The sequence below is a fragment of the Orbicella faveolata genome, unplaced genomic scaffold (genome assembly GCF_042242905.1).
Source record: "Orbicella faveolata isolate gen_17 unplaced genomic scaffold, um_ofav_v1 contig_37, whole genome shotgun sequence".
Lineage (NCBI taxonomy): Eukaryota > Metazoa > Cnidaria > Anthozoa > Scleractinia > Merulinidae > Orbicella > Orbicella faveolata.
Window position 1 is genome coordinate 1,366,810 of NW_028301566.1, and position 12,480 is coordinate 1,379,289.

General features: G+C 36.3%; 2 protein-coding genes across 2 annotated transcripts; one reads left to right on the forward strand and one right to left on the reverse strand.

Annotated features, from left to right (window-relative positions):
• Window positions 1-655: 655 nt before the first annotated feature.
• On the forward strand, window positions 656-3,137 carry LOC110057803 (uncharacterized). The gene is made up of 2 exons (XM_020764399.2): window positions 656-1,029; window positions 1,125-3,137. Exons 1-2 carry the CDS (start codon window positions 915-917, stop codon window positions 1,625-1,627), a joined length of 618 nt encoding a protein of 205 aa, XP_020620058.1. The 5' UTR covers window positions 656-914; the 3' UTR covers window positions 1,628-3,137.
• Window positions 3,138-8,079: 4,942 nt separating this feature from the next.
• On the reverse strand, window positions 8,080-9,659 carry LOC110057745 (homeobox protein GBX-2-like). Its single transcript, XM_020764329.2, has 2 exons — window positions 9,417-9,659; window positions 8,080-9,295 (listed from the first exon to the last, which is right to left on the reverse strand). Exons 1-2 carry the CDS (start codon window positions 9,517-9,519, stop codon window positions 8,802-8,804), a joined length of 597 nt encoding a protein of 198 aa, XP_020619988.1. The 5' UTR covers window positions 9,520-9,659; the 3' UTR covers window positions 8,080-8,801.
• Between the last annotated feature and the right edge of the window lie 2,821 nt (window positions 9,660-12,480).

Below are 12,480 nucleotides of genomic sequence, written 5' to 3' on the forward strand. Positions count from 1 at the left end.
AATGCTATTAGCTAACGTCTTAAAAACAGAAGGAATGGAACTGAAATAACGAGACGGTGTGGCTCGCCATGTCTGGCAAAATAACTTTTCCGCACAGGGTATGACATTTTAATGAAGGAGCAAGACAAATTCTTGAGAATGGAAAGACACTGGTCTATGTTTGAGTTGCGGTAAATAACAACTGACAACCAAGTAAAATCTCACTGTAGAAATTGGGAATTACATGGAACACTAAGATTTCTATAAGATAAAGATACTTTTTTCTTAGTAAGAAAGTCACGAACGGAGATAGCTGGCCAATCGACTGCATGTTTGGGAGCCCTACGCTCCTGCAGTGATGAATAGAACTGGTGAGTGACATTATAACTATTCTATTTTCCTCTTGCTGTGTGTCTTGTTGCTTCCAGAAGTTTAGTGTTACAAAAATATCGCTGAGATAAATATCTTGTCTTTAGTCCACGGATCTGTTCGATATGAAACCGCTTTTTTAAAAGGCAGCATAACAACGTTTGTGTTGGACATTTTTCGTAGTCTAACTGGCCAGTTCGTATTTATACGTTTCATGCAGTATAATGGAGATTTTGGATGCGTGATATGGGTCAATTTTCTCATCCTGCCGGGACTAGGGAATCTGTGAACTCATTAGTGCTCTTTCATTTCCTTTTAAGATATATTTCCCATAAGGTGTCGGTTCTCGTGTTTTTAAGTGATTTCCTGGGGAGAGGTGGCTATCTATTATAGCATTTGAAACCAAACAAATTATCTTTGACAATCTGTTATGGGAGCTATTTAATACTTACGGTGATTTATTATCATCCCGGTTAGCTTATATTCATTTATTTCGACATTACAATTGAACGAAAGCGTGTTTTTTTTTTTTGCGACATTACTGCAACTTTGTCAACAACACCAAAATGTCATCCTTTACTATCGATGCAATACTGGGAAAACGACAAGAATATGCTGCTGTCAGGACGGTTGAATGCAGTGCTGGAAACGCCGATGAAGAAAAACGTGATGGCAACATGGGTACGTTTTTTAAGTTGTTGCTAGCAAAAATTATCCAACAATAGATTGTGTTAAGTCGCTAAATGTTTGATCGGTGTTTCTTGTATATTCATCAGGGTTTGTTAAAGAAAAGCGGTTCACAAGTGAAGAGGAGGAAAATTGCAAGGACGATTTGAAGACATTTTTCTCACACGATGCCTGCCTCATTCTTAAAAGGCGGCGACGGCGCACGGCATTTACCAGTGGACAACTGAAATCACTAGAACATAAATTTACGAAAAAGAAATACTTATCCATTAGCGAAAGAAACAACTTGGCCAAGAGCCTAAAGTTAAGCGACGCTCAAGTCAAGACGTGGTTTCAAAACAGACGGACCAAGTGGAAGAAACAGATCTCTACAGAACTCGAGTCAGACCTGCTCGAGGACAGGAACTCCTCGCCTTGTGTTTACGCACAGCGGTACTCACCTTTTCAATCCGGAACGTTCTTCAGCCAAAACATGCCGACGCCAAAAGTGGAAGCTTGGAGTTATCCTTTAGAAAATTGGTTCCAGACAAGTTATTTGCAAGACATGTATTCAAATATGTCTTTGTACAATTACATGTCTACCTACCACTGAAAAACAACCATTAAGAAACCCTGAACTCGAGTGTCTTGACTGAAAGTGAACATGTTTTATTGACATCTAAATCATATAACATTTAACTAATATCGATATGTTGATGCCACGATATCTTTTACTTGCAATATTTAGTAAAGATAGAACACCAATTTGTTGTGTCGAAGCTGTGAGTAATAATTGAAGACAGGGAATTTGTCATCATTTGCGCACTGCAGTTTATATTCAGCCCAGTGTGATATCACAGTGGAACAAGATCTCCATTTTTCATACAGTTTGTAGTGTTAAATTCCTATAATTCTCTGGGTTGCACCATCGTCCCTTACCTTTGTATTAACAATAATTGGGCTCCATTCAAATTAGATTTTCATAAATTTATCTGCTATTTGTATAAGCTTTTCATTCACTGTCCACATAAAGTGCTACAAGCACACAGCAGGTTTTCTCCAACACCATATTGCATGAGGAGCATGATGGATCTCCGTATAAATCCATTATAAAAAGTATAGAACTAAATTGAATTTTGTACTCAAAGTAAAGCGAAATGAAATGTTCAGTTGACAGAGTCTTGACAGTACGAAAGCATTAACGAGCTACAGTATCTTATTGGCCTACTACAAATTTGGTCCACCTACTAGGCTATGTATGATTTAAGTTTTTGAAAGGAGCTCAGTCACGGTTTGCGCATATTGAAAGGTTTAGCCTCAATTCCTCAGATTCGTTGTTTGTAATCCGTGTTAATCTTCTCCATCCTTTGCCACCCTTGTTCCTTTATGGTTTATCATTATCTCTTTGGTGTTTTTCTATCTTATTAAACTGTTATTTTCAGATTTCCTACCACTTAAAGGCAACTCAAAATACCGTGACTGAGCTCTTTTAACGAATAGTTCTGTGCAACGGGGAGACTTCTTACAGCACTAGTTTCAATAATAACTTGGTTGATCCTATAATAATAAAATCATGTGAACTAAATAAAATGAATTTGAAATAATATTAAATGTTAAGATTGGATTATTTTTGCAGTAAATGTCCTCTGAGTTACAACTTGTAAACAAAAGAAAGGGGTGGAACAGATGGCTATCGTGTTTAACTGTGATGCAATAATGTGCACGTTTATAACACTGTTGTGACAGAGAAGGTCACTTCTTTCTCTTCCTTTTTTAAGAGATTCCTGGCGGCTTTTTTTAAGTGGTAGTTACTATTTATGAATCATGCAGGATTCATGTGTTAATTATACATCACAACAATTATTGACGGTTGTATAATAATATTACTTGTACTTTTGCTGTGACAGATTTCATTGTGGAACTAAGTGGTGTCAGTGCACAGTCAGTTTGCGGGAAACATTTCGGTAATTCGCCATAATCCTGTAAGAGCGCTATGGTTTCCTGATAAAGTGGATACTAAATTATATTTTAATAGGCAGGATGTACGGAAATAGCACGGTAAAATAACTAATTTGTTTCAGACATGCAAAATAAATGCGTATAAAAATCATATAAATAACTTATACTTGAATATTATATATGTGAAAAAACAAATCAGTCACAAGGCAAACACAGAACAGAACTTGCAAAAACGGTTTCAGCAAGATTGAAAGCTTATTTAAGACTTATTTTCAATTGTTATTTTGGAAGACCTTCGCTGTGTGAATTGGAGACCCTCTATATGTAAAGCTGCTTTTGTCTTTATATTCGATTAGTAGTAAGCTTTAAGCTTCTCGGAAGCCTGTCAAAGCAGCTGGAGCAAATCAGGTTAATCCAAAAGTATCATTTTAATTAATCCTTTGTGTTAATCCTAACCATTCAAAGTAGCAACGAAAAAAAAAAAAAAAAAGAAAGAAAAAGAAAAAAAATAACAAACCGAAACATCTGTTCTGGAATGTAACTTTTAATACTTGTTTTGTTGTACATGTAACAAAAAAAAAAAAAGAAAAAAAGCAATTTAAACCACATTGGCGAAAAACTGGGTACAAGTTCAGTGTGAGGTTAATTTTATTAGTGTCATACAAGACACGCCAAATTAACAGCACGCACAAAGCACACAAAGCCTTAGTTTACAAATAAGCTGAAATGTGACATGTCATACGCATAAGTTGCTCATTTTATTACGCTTTACAAGTCGGTTTAGTTGACAGAAGAACAAAATCAATAAAGAACGCAAACGCGAAATTACATCCTAACCTAGAGAAAAAAGTGAATAAAAGGAAGCTGAAAGTTAAATATTTCAGTATTCATGTCTAGCTGCCAAGGAGACTCTGTTGATATTCTTTTCTAAATTGGTTTAAAGGGATACATCTAATCTCAGTTGGAATTGCCAAGATTTTTTAAGCCTTTGCTATAATCTTGCCAGGCCATAATTTGTTCAGGTTTTGTTGAGCAAAAGCATATATGTTGAGCAAAGCAAGCGTATCTGGTATTATAGTGACGAACATTTGAAGCATGCGGGAGAACAGCATGGGTTCGCCATTGCAATCTTGTATATAATAAGGATGGCTGCCCAGTCTTATTAGTCCATTAAGGTTACTTCGGGCAGCCATGTACTCTTTTTATTTTACACTTGTTTTTGTTCATTTAATTTCTAGCTGAATGAGTACAAATAAGTTGTTGTTTTTTTCCTTTAAAGATATTCTCAAGTTATAAAACGTCCAGCTACATATAGCATTGTGGACACATGTAGTACCCCAGCTCGTAAATCCATCATTTAGTTAGCTATAGGGATATATAAGTATAGAACAAAACTCTTACAGTGCATTAACAGCACATTATATCTAAGCGCATATCTAATTTTGTTAATTTGTTATTTATATGTTGAACATACAATTCTAGATCTTAATCGATAAAAATACTATGATACTTTTTTTTTTACCTTTTTTAAATATAAAATATCTAAACCCTAAAGTTAACTTTCTTCTTTGGTGCAATTATAATCGTATAATGGAACTTTTTAATATTTCTTGACAGATTAAGAAGGAATCCACCAGACGTTCGAGTTACAAGTGGACAAAAACTTTGTACCGAGAGGCCTCTTGAATATGTGAAAAAGGGAGAGAATAAAACTGGTGCGAAGATCTTCTATGAATGTACGAATTTCTAAGGAATCTAGACGCAAACCAAGAAATTGCTTTTTTGCCATCAAATCATGCCAAATCTAAATCACTTATCAATCTACCACAATTCCTCCCATTATGAGGCACTGATAATCTATCAAATGTTAGACCGACTGAGCCAGCAATCTAGTTTGGGAAAACGCTTCAATTTACAGGAAAGAGCATTCGCCAATGAAATAGCAACACTTTAATAAAAAAGACGTTACATCAGCGTCTTTAGCCTCCAGGCTCAATATTTGTACTTTATTAATATGTGTGTGTGTGAGTTAGATATATATAAATTGTAAGTACAAGAGCGAATATAAGTTTGTTGTTGTTGTTTTAATGGTGGCCATATTGGTTTGTATGAAATGTTATTATTTGGGAACCATCGCCGAAGTTGAGTGAAAACTTTGTACTCTAAATGAATTTAAAATCATCAAAGAGTCAGATCTTTGCTATTTCATAATTACATAGAACGATCTCGCAAGAGATAAAAGTTATTACTTTCAACGAGAAACTTTGAAAGGTCAAGACATCTGACGATGTAATTCCACTTTGCAATAAACAAAAAAACCCACAAACGTTAAGTTGGTATCTGCCTATATGACGTCATTAGAATGTTGTTTTCAATTCAAAAGATTAAGACAACTTTCTAGCAAGAAATATTAAATTTCACTTGTAAAATGATTATGTTGTTATTTATAATATAGACGATAAAATGTCAAATGTGCCTTGGGAGAACTACTCTGGCTACCCATACTAACCCAAAGGCAAGGATGAACATGAAGCAGAGCCAAGATTTAGCCCTGAGAAAAAGCCGCCATCACGACCTTTCAATTTACCCCGAAAACAACTGCCTATGTATGTTAACACTGTTGACTTTGTTAACTTACTTAACTTTGAGCACCTAATTTGATAACTTTTTTAGCCACGACATCCACACATGTTGTATCTCCTATTTATCTCCCGATCTCTCCCACGGAGCATTAATTGGTTGAGATACGGTTTGAGATAAAGGGATTCGAACACGACAGTAATTAAAAAATTTTCACCGAGTAACCTTTATGAAGTTTGCCTACTTTTTTGTTTAAGCCTCCACAATGAAAAGATGGCTCACAAGTTGTTTTCTTGACCAAATAACGAGATTAAAGTTAAGTACTACAGAGACAATCGATATCGCTTCAAGGACGAAGCCTCGAAATGTTTGTTCCACCGTGGAAAACAGATAACACTCAATAAAATTCATTTACAGGTCAGAGTTCCTCAATTTTTTTTTTTTTTTTTCATTAAGCTTTCTTAGCCAGAAAGACTATTGTATTGTAATTTATTATACGACGACAGAGTGTCGTGCCGCCATCTGGGCGGATGCAACGTCATCTTCTAAATAGAAAATTTAATACATAAAATTCCCTTTCAGGAAATCAATAGATATTAAAAATAATTATTTCCCTTTTCTTAAACTTGTCCTTATTTAGCAGGGGAGCATACCAAACAAGTCATATAATCTAAGTTTTTCGATCCTGAAACAGGCCTGGAGGTATATAGAACGCGCCTCCCATCAGAACCCTAAAAGTTTAATACTATTATTGCACTTTAAAGGTCGAGTATCGGTCACTATTACAGGGTCATTTCCCGATTAAGTAGGTGTTTTCGTTGAGAGGTATTTGATGGTATTAAGTACTTACTAACTAGAAACGATAAGTGCAAGACGGATGAGTTGTAAAGCACGTTTTAAGTACCAGGAGAAAAATTCCTTTGAAAAAAATTAGGCCAAGAGTAAAAAGGCTGTCGGTACATTATTGGGAGTCTGTTTAGCAATGTTTACGGGTTTTACAGGCGGCAACTAGAGGTAGCATTAAAGCATCGCAGATGTCAGAATTCTTTTGCTTATAGCGTCTTCTTAGTCTTGGAATTGATTAAAGGAACGAAAATAAGACCGAAATATTTCTGTGCTGGTAAATGGGATATGAAAGAGTTAATAGGAATTAGCACTTCCAAAAAAAGAATGCGAAAAGCGGCTGTACAGCTGCCAAGATTATCTGTTTTTAAAACTAGCTGTGTAGAACAAATTGACGAGTGAAAGGAGGCAGAAATGCATTCTTGCTTGCCAACTCCTCAAAGTCTGTGGTATTTCAACATTTTGATGTGATATAATAGCTGTTATTCATGAGATAGGTTCAGCTTATGTTTCTATACTGAAAACAACAAAAAATCATAGAGGATAATGAGAGATTGAGAGAGCAGGGCACGAAGTTCCCAGTGTTGTGGTCTGGTCTTTGCCCATTCTGCTGTTGAAATGCTCGGAGACATTAGCTGATAAAGCTACTCTACAATCCGAGGGTAAATAAAGTATACTACTACTACTACTACTACAAATGACACCGAATACAAACTTTACCTAAACCTAGAAGCTTGATTTGGGTCGAGAAACGTTTTAACCAGGATAGAACAACGAGCCGTCTCCTTAAACGCCCGTCAGGCTGCGACTTTAAGAATACAGTTAATTGCAGTTACTTCTGGCTATCTGTCCTCTTTATTATGTCGTGTCCTCGAAAAATGCTGTTTGCTGAATTGAAGAACCTTCCTTATTGATTCAGTGAGGAACATTTACCTTGATCGAATGATTAAGCCAAAGTTTGTCCTTTTCATGACCTATTTTGGTTAAGAAATTAATTTATTACTTAATGAGGAATCTTCTCTTCTCTCTTCAGTTTTACCAGTTAGCTTATGAAAAAAAAAAATAATAAAATAAATAAGTAAATAAATAAATAAATAAATAAAAATAAATTTAAAAAACCCTCCTTGATTGCAAATTGAAGTCTGCCAAAGTCTTGTGGCCTCTTTCGGTACTCACTGAATGTGGAATCTAAATTATATATATTAGCGATATTCAGGTGAATGCAGCTCACAGTAGGATATTTTCTTCATATTTCCTTACGATGCTGTAGATCGGGGAAAGCTTGGAATAAAAAGAAATACAGTAGATCAAGGCCTCGATCGAATCGTCTATTTAACTGAGGAAAAACATAAACAGATCCATGTTAATTAAAAGACGATGAGATTTTTGTGAAGAAAGGTCCAAAAGTTTCTTAAAATTTAAACGGTGAAGCGGTAAAATCGAATCGGGAAGCGACGGGTTAGTTTTATTCTTCCGCTCGTTTTGACCGCCGTGACGGATGTTTCATTTCAGTAACAGAAAGAAGAAGAAAACCTCTGAGACCAGGGTACCAGAAGGAGACAAACAGAACGCCGGGGCGATGCTGTAAATGTGCTACCTTAGAGTATCTTATCTGTGGAACACAATAAGTGATTCACACAGTTCTTAACGTCCATTTTATGCATTAAATACAGTTAACCACGCTGTATTTGTCATATTTTATTTTTTGCGTCTCATTACTCTTGACCTTTGATAGGATTTTTACAACGAATAAGAAAGTCTACACATTTGGGGCGGTTGACTCTCGGGTGTATTGTCAAATGAAAACACCTTTTAACATCAAGTGGAAAATTTGTTAATTATTGCTAAGGAAAAATGAGGTCTATAATGATTTAACATTAAAATGACAGAGCATGTGGTTGAGCAAGCTGGAGGATATGGTTTACCGGATATTTCCAAAAGGATCTCATTGGTAAACTGAGGTTTTTCGATGAAAAATATATCGAATAAATAAAGACCTACCAACAAGAAATCTCGGCAGCCTAATTAAAATTCTTTCAGTTATTGTTAGACATTTCGGCCAAGGCGTTGCAGATTCTAAGCACAAAAGAGGAACCCGATGATTTGTTGTGGTTTCCTTTGGTTTCGTTTTCCTGCATTCCCTGGGACAAAAGTCAGCAATCAATCCTAGACTATTCTCAACAGAATTACAGACAGCTACAATATTTCCTAAAACTAAAAATTACTTCATTTAACACGATATTTGTTCAGTAAACGTCTATGAAGACATAGTGGAATAGTATGTTAGAGACAAGAGAATCATTCATATGATGCTCAGCTGTCCCATGACGTTTAGATACATGCTTCAACAGAGTTTCTGGCAAGGCAATAACAAGCACAGCTAACTGCTTCTTAAATATAAGTATTCATATTATCCCGTGGCCACGAGTTGACGCAAATGGATAAATATTTGACTGCACTACTTGGAGGTTTGATGAAGGACAAAAACTTGGCACGACGTTGTAGTTATACGGTAAAGAGTGCATTGGATGTGTAAGTTGTCCATAACAAGGAAACACTGTCTGTATCGGTTGAAACATTGCGTTTGCTTCCTCCCACCGAAAGCTTGTATCAAACTCTGGAGCCATTTGTTTTTTCCATTTTGTACGCCTGTTCTGGAACCAAGTTTTGACTTGAGTGTCGGTAAGACGAAGGTTCTTGGCCAAGTTGTTTCTCTCTGTGATCGTTAGATATTTCTTATCTCGAAACTTCTTCTCTAAGGATTTTAGTTGACTACTTGTAAAGGCGGTTCTTCTTCTTCGTATCTTGTTCACATGATCCGCTTCTTGTGTAGGTATCTCGGTATTGTCGGTGAAGTTGTGTTCATCGGCACACGTCAATGATTCTGCAGGGTAATGATCTAAAAATAGGGAGGTCGTAAGTTTTGTTGAATTTTGAACTTTTGATTTGAGCTAGGACATCTATCTCAGTAAATCCGCGTTACTTGATTAGAAACGATTTTCTAGTAAAAGAGCACAAACCTGTAAGCTCCTTCGATTCCTCAAGATACGTTTGTCCTCCATTTGTCTCTTCTTTTATTTGTTTTGCGTTTCCTAAGATCGCGTTTATGCTAAAAGATGCCATGAAGTCGTCCTATGAGGAACAAGTATACACCCTTCGGCAGGTCTAAATTAAAGGCAACAACTATTTGTAATTGCTAAATATTATGATACCAACATCCGGACGGCACTAATTTGTTTGACAGCCAATTAGATAAAGTCTGCTAACCTTCACTTATTTCCACTTTACAGAACAAAGGGCCGGTAAATGATTGGAGTTACCTTAACTGACATATAAGCGGTCGGTACCAGAGATGGGTCATTTTTAATGAGATCATCAAATACTTCGCCGGCTAAGGCAATCATTATATTTTACCAGCGATATATACTTTCGTAAATTGATCATGGCTCTAAATTTGTTTCCGGTTTCCAACGTTTCTGAAGACAAATATTTCAAATATAAACGACGAAATGACTCTAAAAGATGACATCAGGTCTATCCAGTTTTAACGTCCATTTATCTAGGGCCTCAGGAAGAAGTGTCTTATCATTTGTTATGATTGCGTGATGGGACAGTTAATTCTTTAGATGCACGAGGAATCCCGGTTCAACAAATGTCAAGCCCATATTGCCAGACAATTGCCTAATCCTCAAGATTATCAGTTTACACCTGTGACGTTTCCCTGAGCTGTTTACAATAAAAACTTACTGGCAGATTTCCTTTGCCATGATTGCCATTTATTAAGGTATAAAGAGCGACGACGAAATGGATTTAGTTTACTGAGTAAACCGGCAACAAGACAGAAGTGGATTTTTGGTTTTAAATAAGAAGCTTTTGGTCGCGTCTGAAAATTCTGTCTACTAAAGATCCAAAACAAAGCGGACTTAGAGGTTCTCTCTTTCTCATCGTTTTCATGGCCCATCGTGTCGATGAGCCATGAAAACCATGTGACGAATAGTGGCAGAAAAGTTTTTAAAAAAATAAACCTCCTGATTGTCCCCTTGATGAAAGATACGCAGTTCAAGCAGAGACCCTCCCCCACTAAGAGTTTAATTGGTAAGTTATCATCATGATAGCTCCCTGAATCTTTACATTGACCATTTCCGACTTCAAGTTTGCCAGCTCATGTTGTTTTTAGAAATAACGTGTGCGTTTCCTAATTTACCATGAAGAAGAACCAGGCCTTTAGGGAATATTTAGACAAGATCTGTATATCTGCACGAAATTCTCCTGCTAAAGGAGAAATCGCGTCGCGTGCCAAAAACCGAATGGCTCGAAGGACATGCGTAACCCCAAACATCAGTTTCCACTAAATCCTCAAGATTACCCGCATTTCCCGACTGGTTGGTCTGAGTGATCAATCTTGGGACCTGATGTAAATCAGATGTACACCCGCACTGGTTACCGAAAGCTGTTTAGATTCTAATCTCATAAGTGGATAACTTCTATCTTAGTCTGATCTCGTGTTTGTTTATAATCGTTTATTACTCTCGAGATAGTGGTTTTACTAAGAGGCGATTAAATCGTTTAAGAGTTGAAATGAAAGACATTTGGCAGATAATCCTTAACAGGCTGTTCGTTAATGGGTCAAGAACGATTCGTTTTGTGTAGCTTAGAATTGTTGGATTAAAATCACGGGGGTCAGTCAAGTCCAACATGATCTACAAATGATGATTGCTCTCATGTCATAAGATGTTTGAGCCATCGATTCCAACAGCTTCTTCACTTTTGAATATGGTGTACGCTAACAGCTAGCTATTCAAAAGCTTTCAAGACTTTGAAATACAATCCATATATCTTTCTCTGGTTACACTGAGCGCAAAAGGGGTACAAGGCAGGGTGTATTCTTTCCCAGTTACCTCATATGTATTTTTAGATTCGTCTCATTCGGGAAACTGGCCTCAGCGCGCTACAGAGCAGATTAACAGTGATTTCTGATGACTTGCAGTGATACTTAAAAGTGCTGTCGCACTTTAGAATGAAATCAAATTGGAGAAAACTTAATACTTTGAATAACACTTCCTTGGAATTCATTAGCTTTTAATTAAAAGTGCGGATTTTTTCTTACGTTCAAAACAAGGGTTTGTCGATAAATGTCGAAGATTTCTTTCTACTCTACCCAATACCGCAGTTTTGTCCTTTAATTAATACCATTCAGTTCAGATATCCTGGGCCTATGAAAACAAGCATTAATTTTAAGAAACGGGAAAACCACTCTGTTGAAAAAAAGAGCGGTGAATGTCGCCTGTCGTATCAAATTAGAAAACTCGACATATCGATCGCCTCTAATTTTAATTATATATTAAATATAAATTCTTGGTGCATCCTGAGAACCTTATAAACTAGCAATATTCCTAACTAAAGTTCTCTTGTCTCCATCCAGATGTCGAAGAAGGAAACTAAACTGACATGCCATAAAATAAGTTTAAGTCTTACACAGTGAGTGGAATAATCAGTGGTGTTTGATGCCAGTGCAGACATTTTTCAAGAGAGAGATCAACTAAAACGACAATGAAGCCAGAGTGGAATTGATTATTTTTAATTGCATTGATCCCTATATACGTAGATGACTGCTGGTTTTGTTTTACGAGTCATAGAGAAAGAGCAAGTCAGATGATTTTGTATTAATTTTTTAATTATGGTCAATTTACAAAAGGCAGGGTCAAAACTCGGACCGTATCTACACAGATTGTTGAATAAAAGGGAACGGGAATCAATTACAGGCATGAGCAACAGTTACCATTCTTATTTAAGCCAGCGATCCAAGTGGTACCTCTCGGGCCTTTAAGAAATACACCGTCCTTCTTTTTAAACATATTTCTTAATTGTAATCTTATCTGCAATATTAGTTGGCTTGTTGTTTATTTATTCCCATTGTATCGGTAACACCATGCATAGAATGCTGGAATAAAGATGTTGTTGTTGAAGCGCCTTATTCCACAAATGATTGTTGTTAAGATGATTGTTGTTAAGATGACATTTCCTCGAAAGCAGATATCCTTCTTGCTCAGTTGCCACTCGATTACAATTTTAGCTAATTTTGAA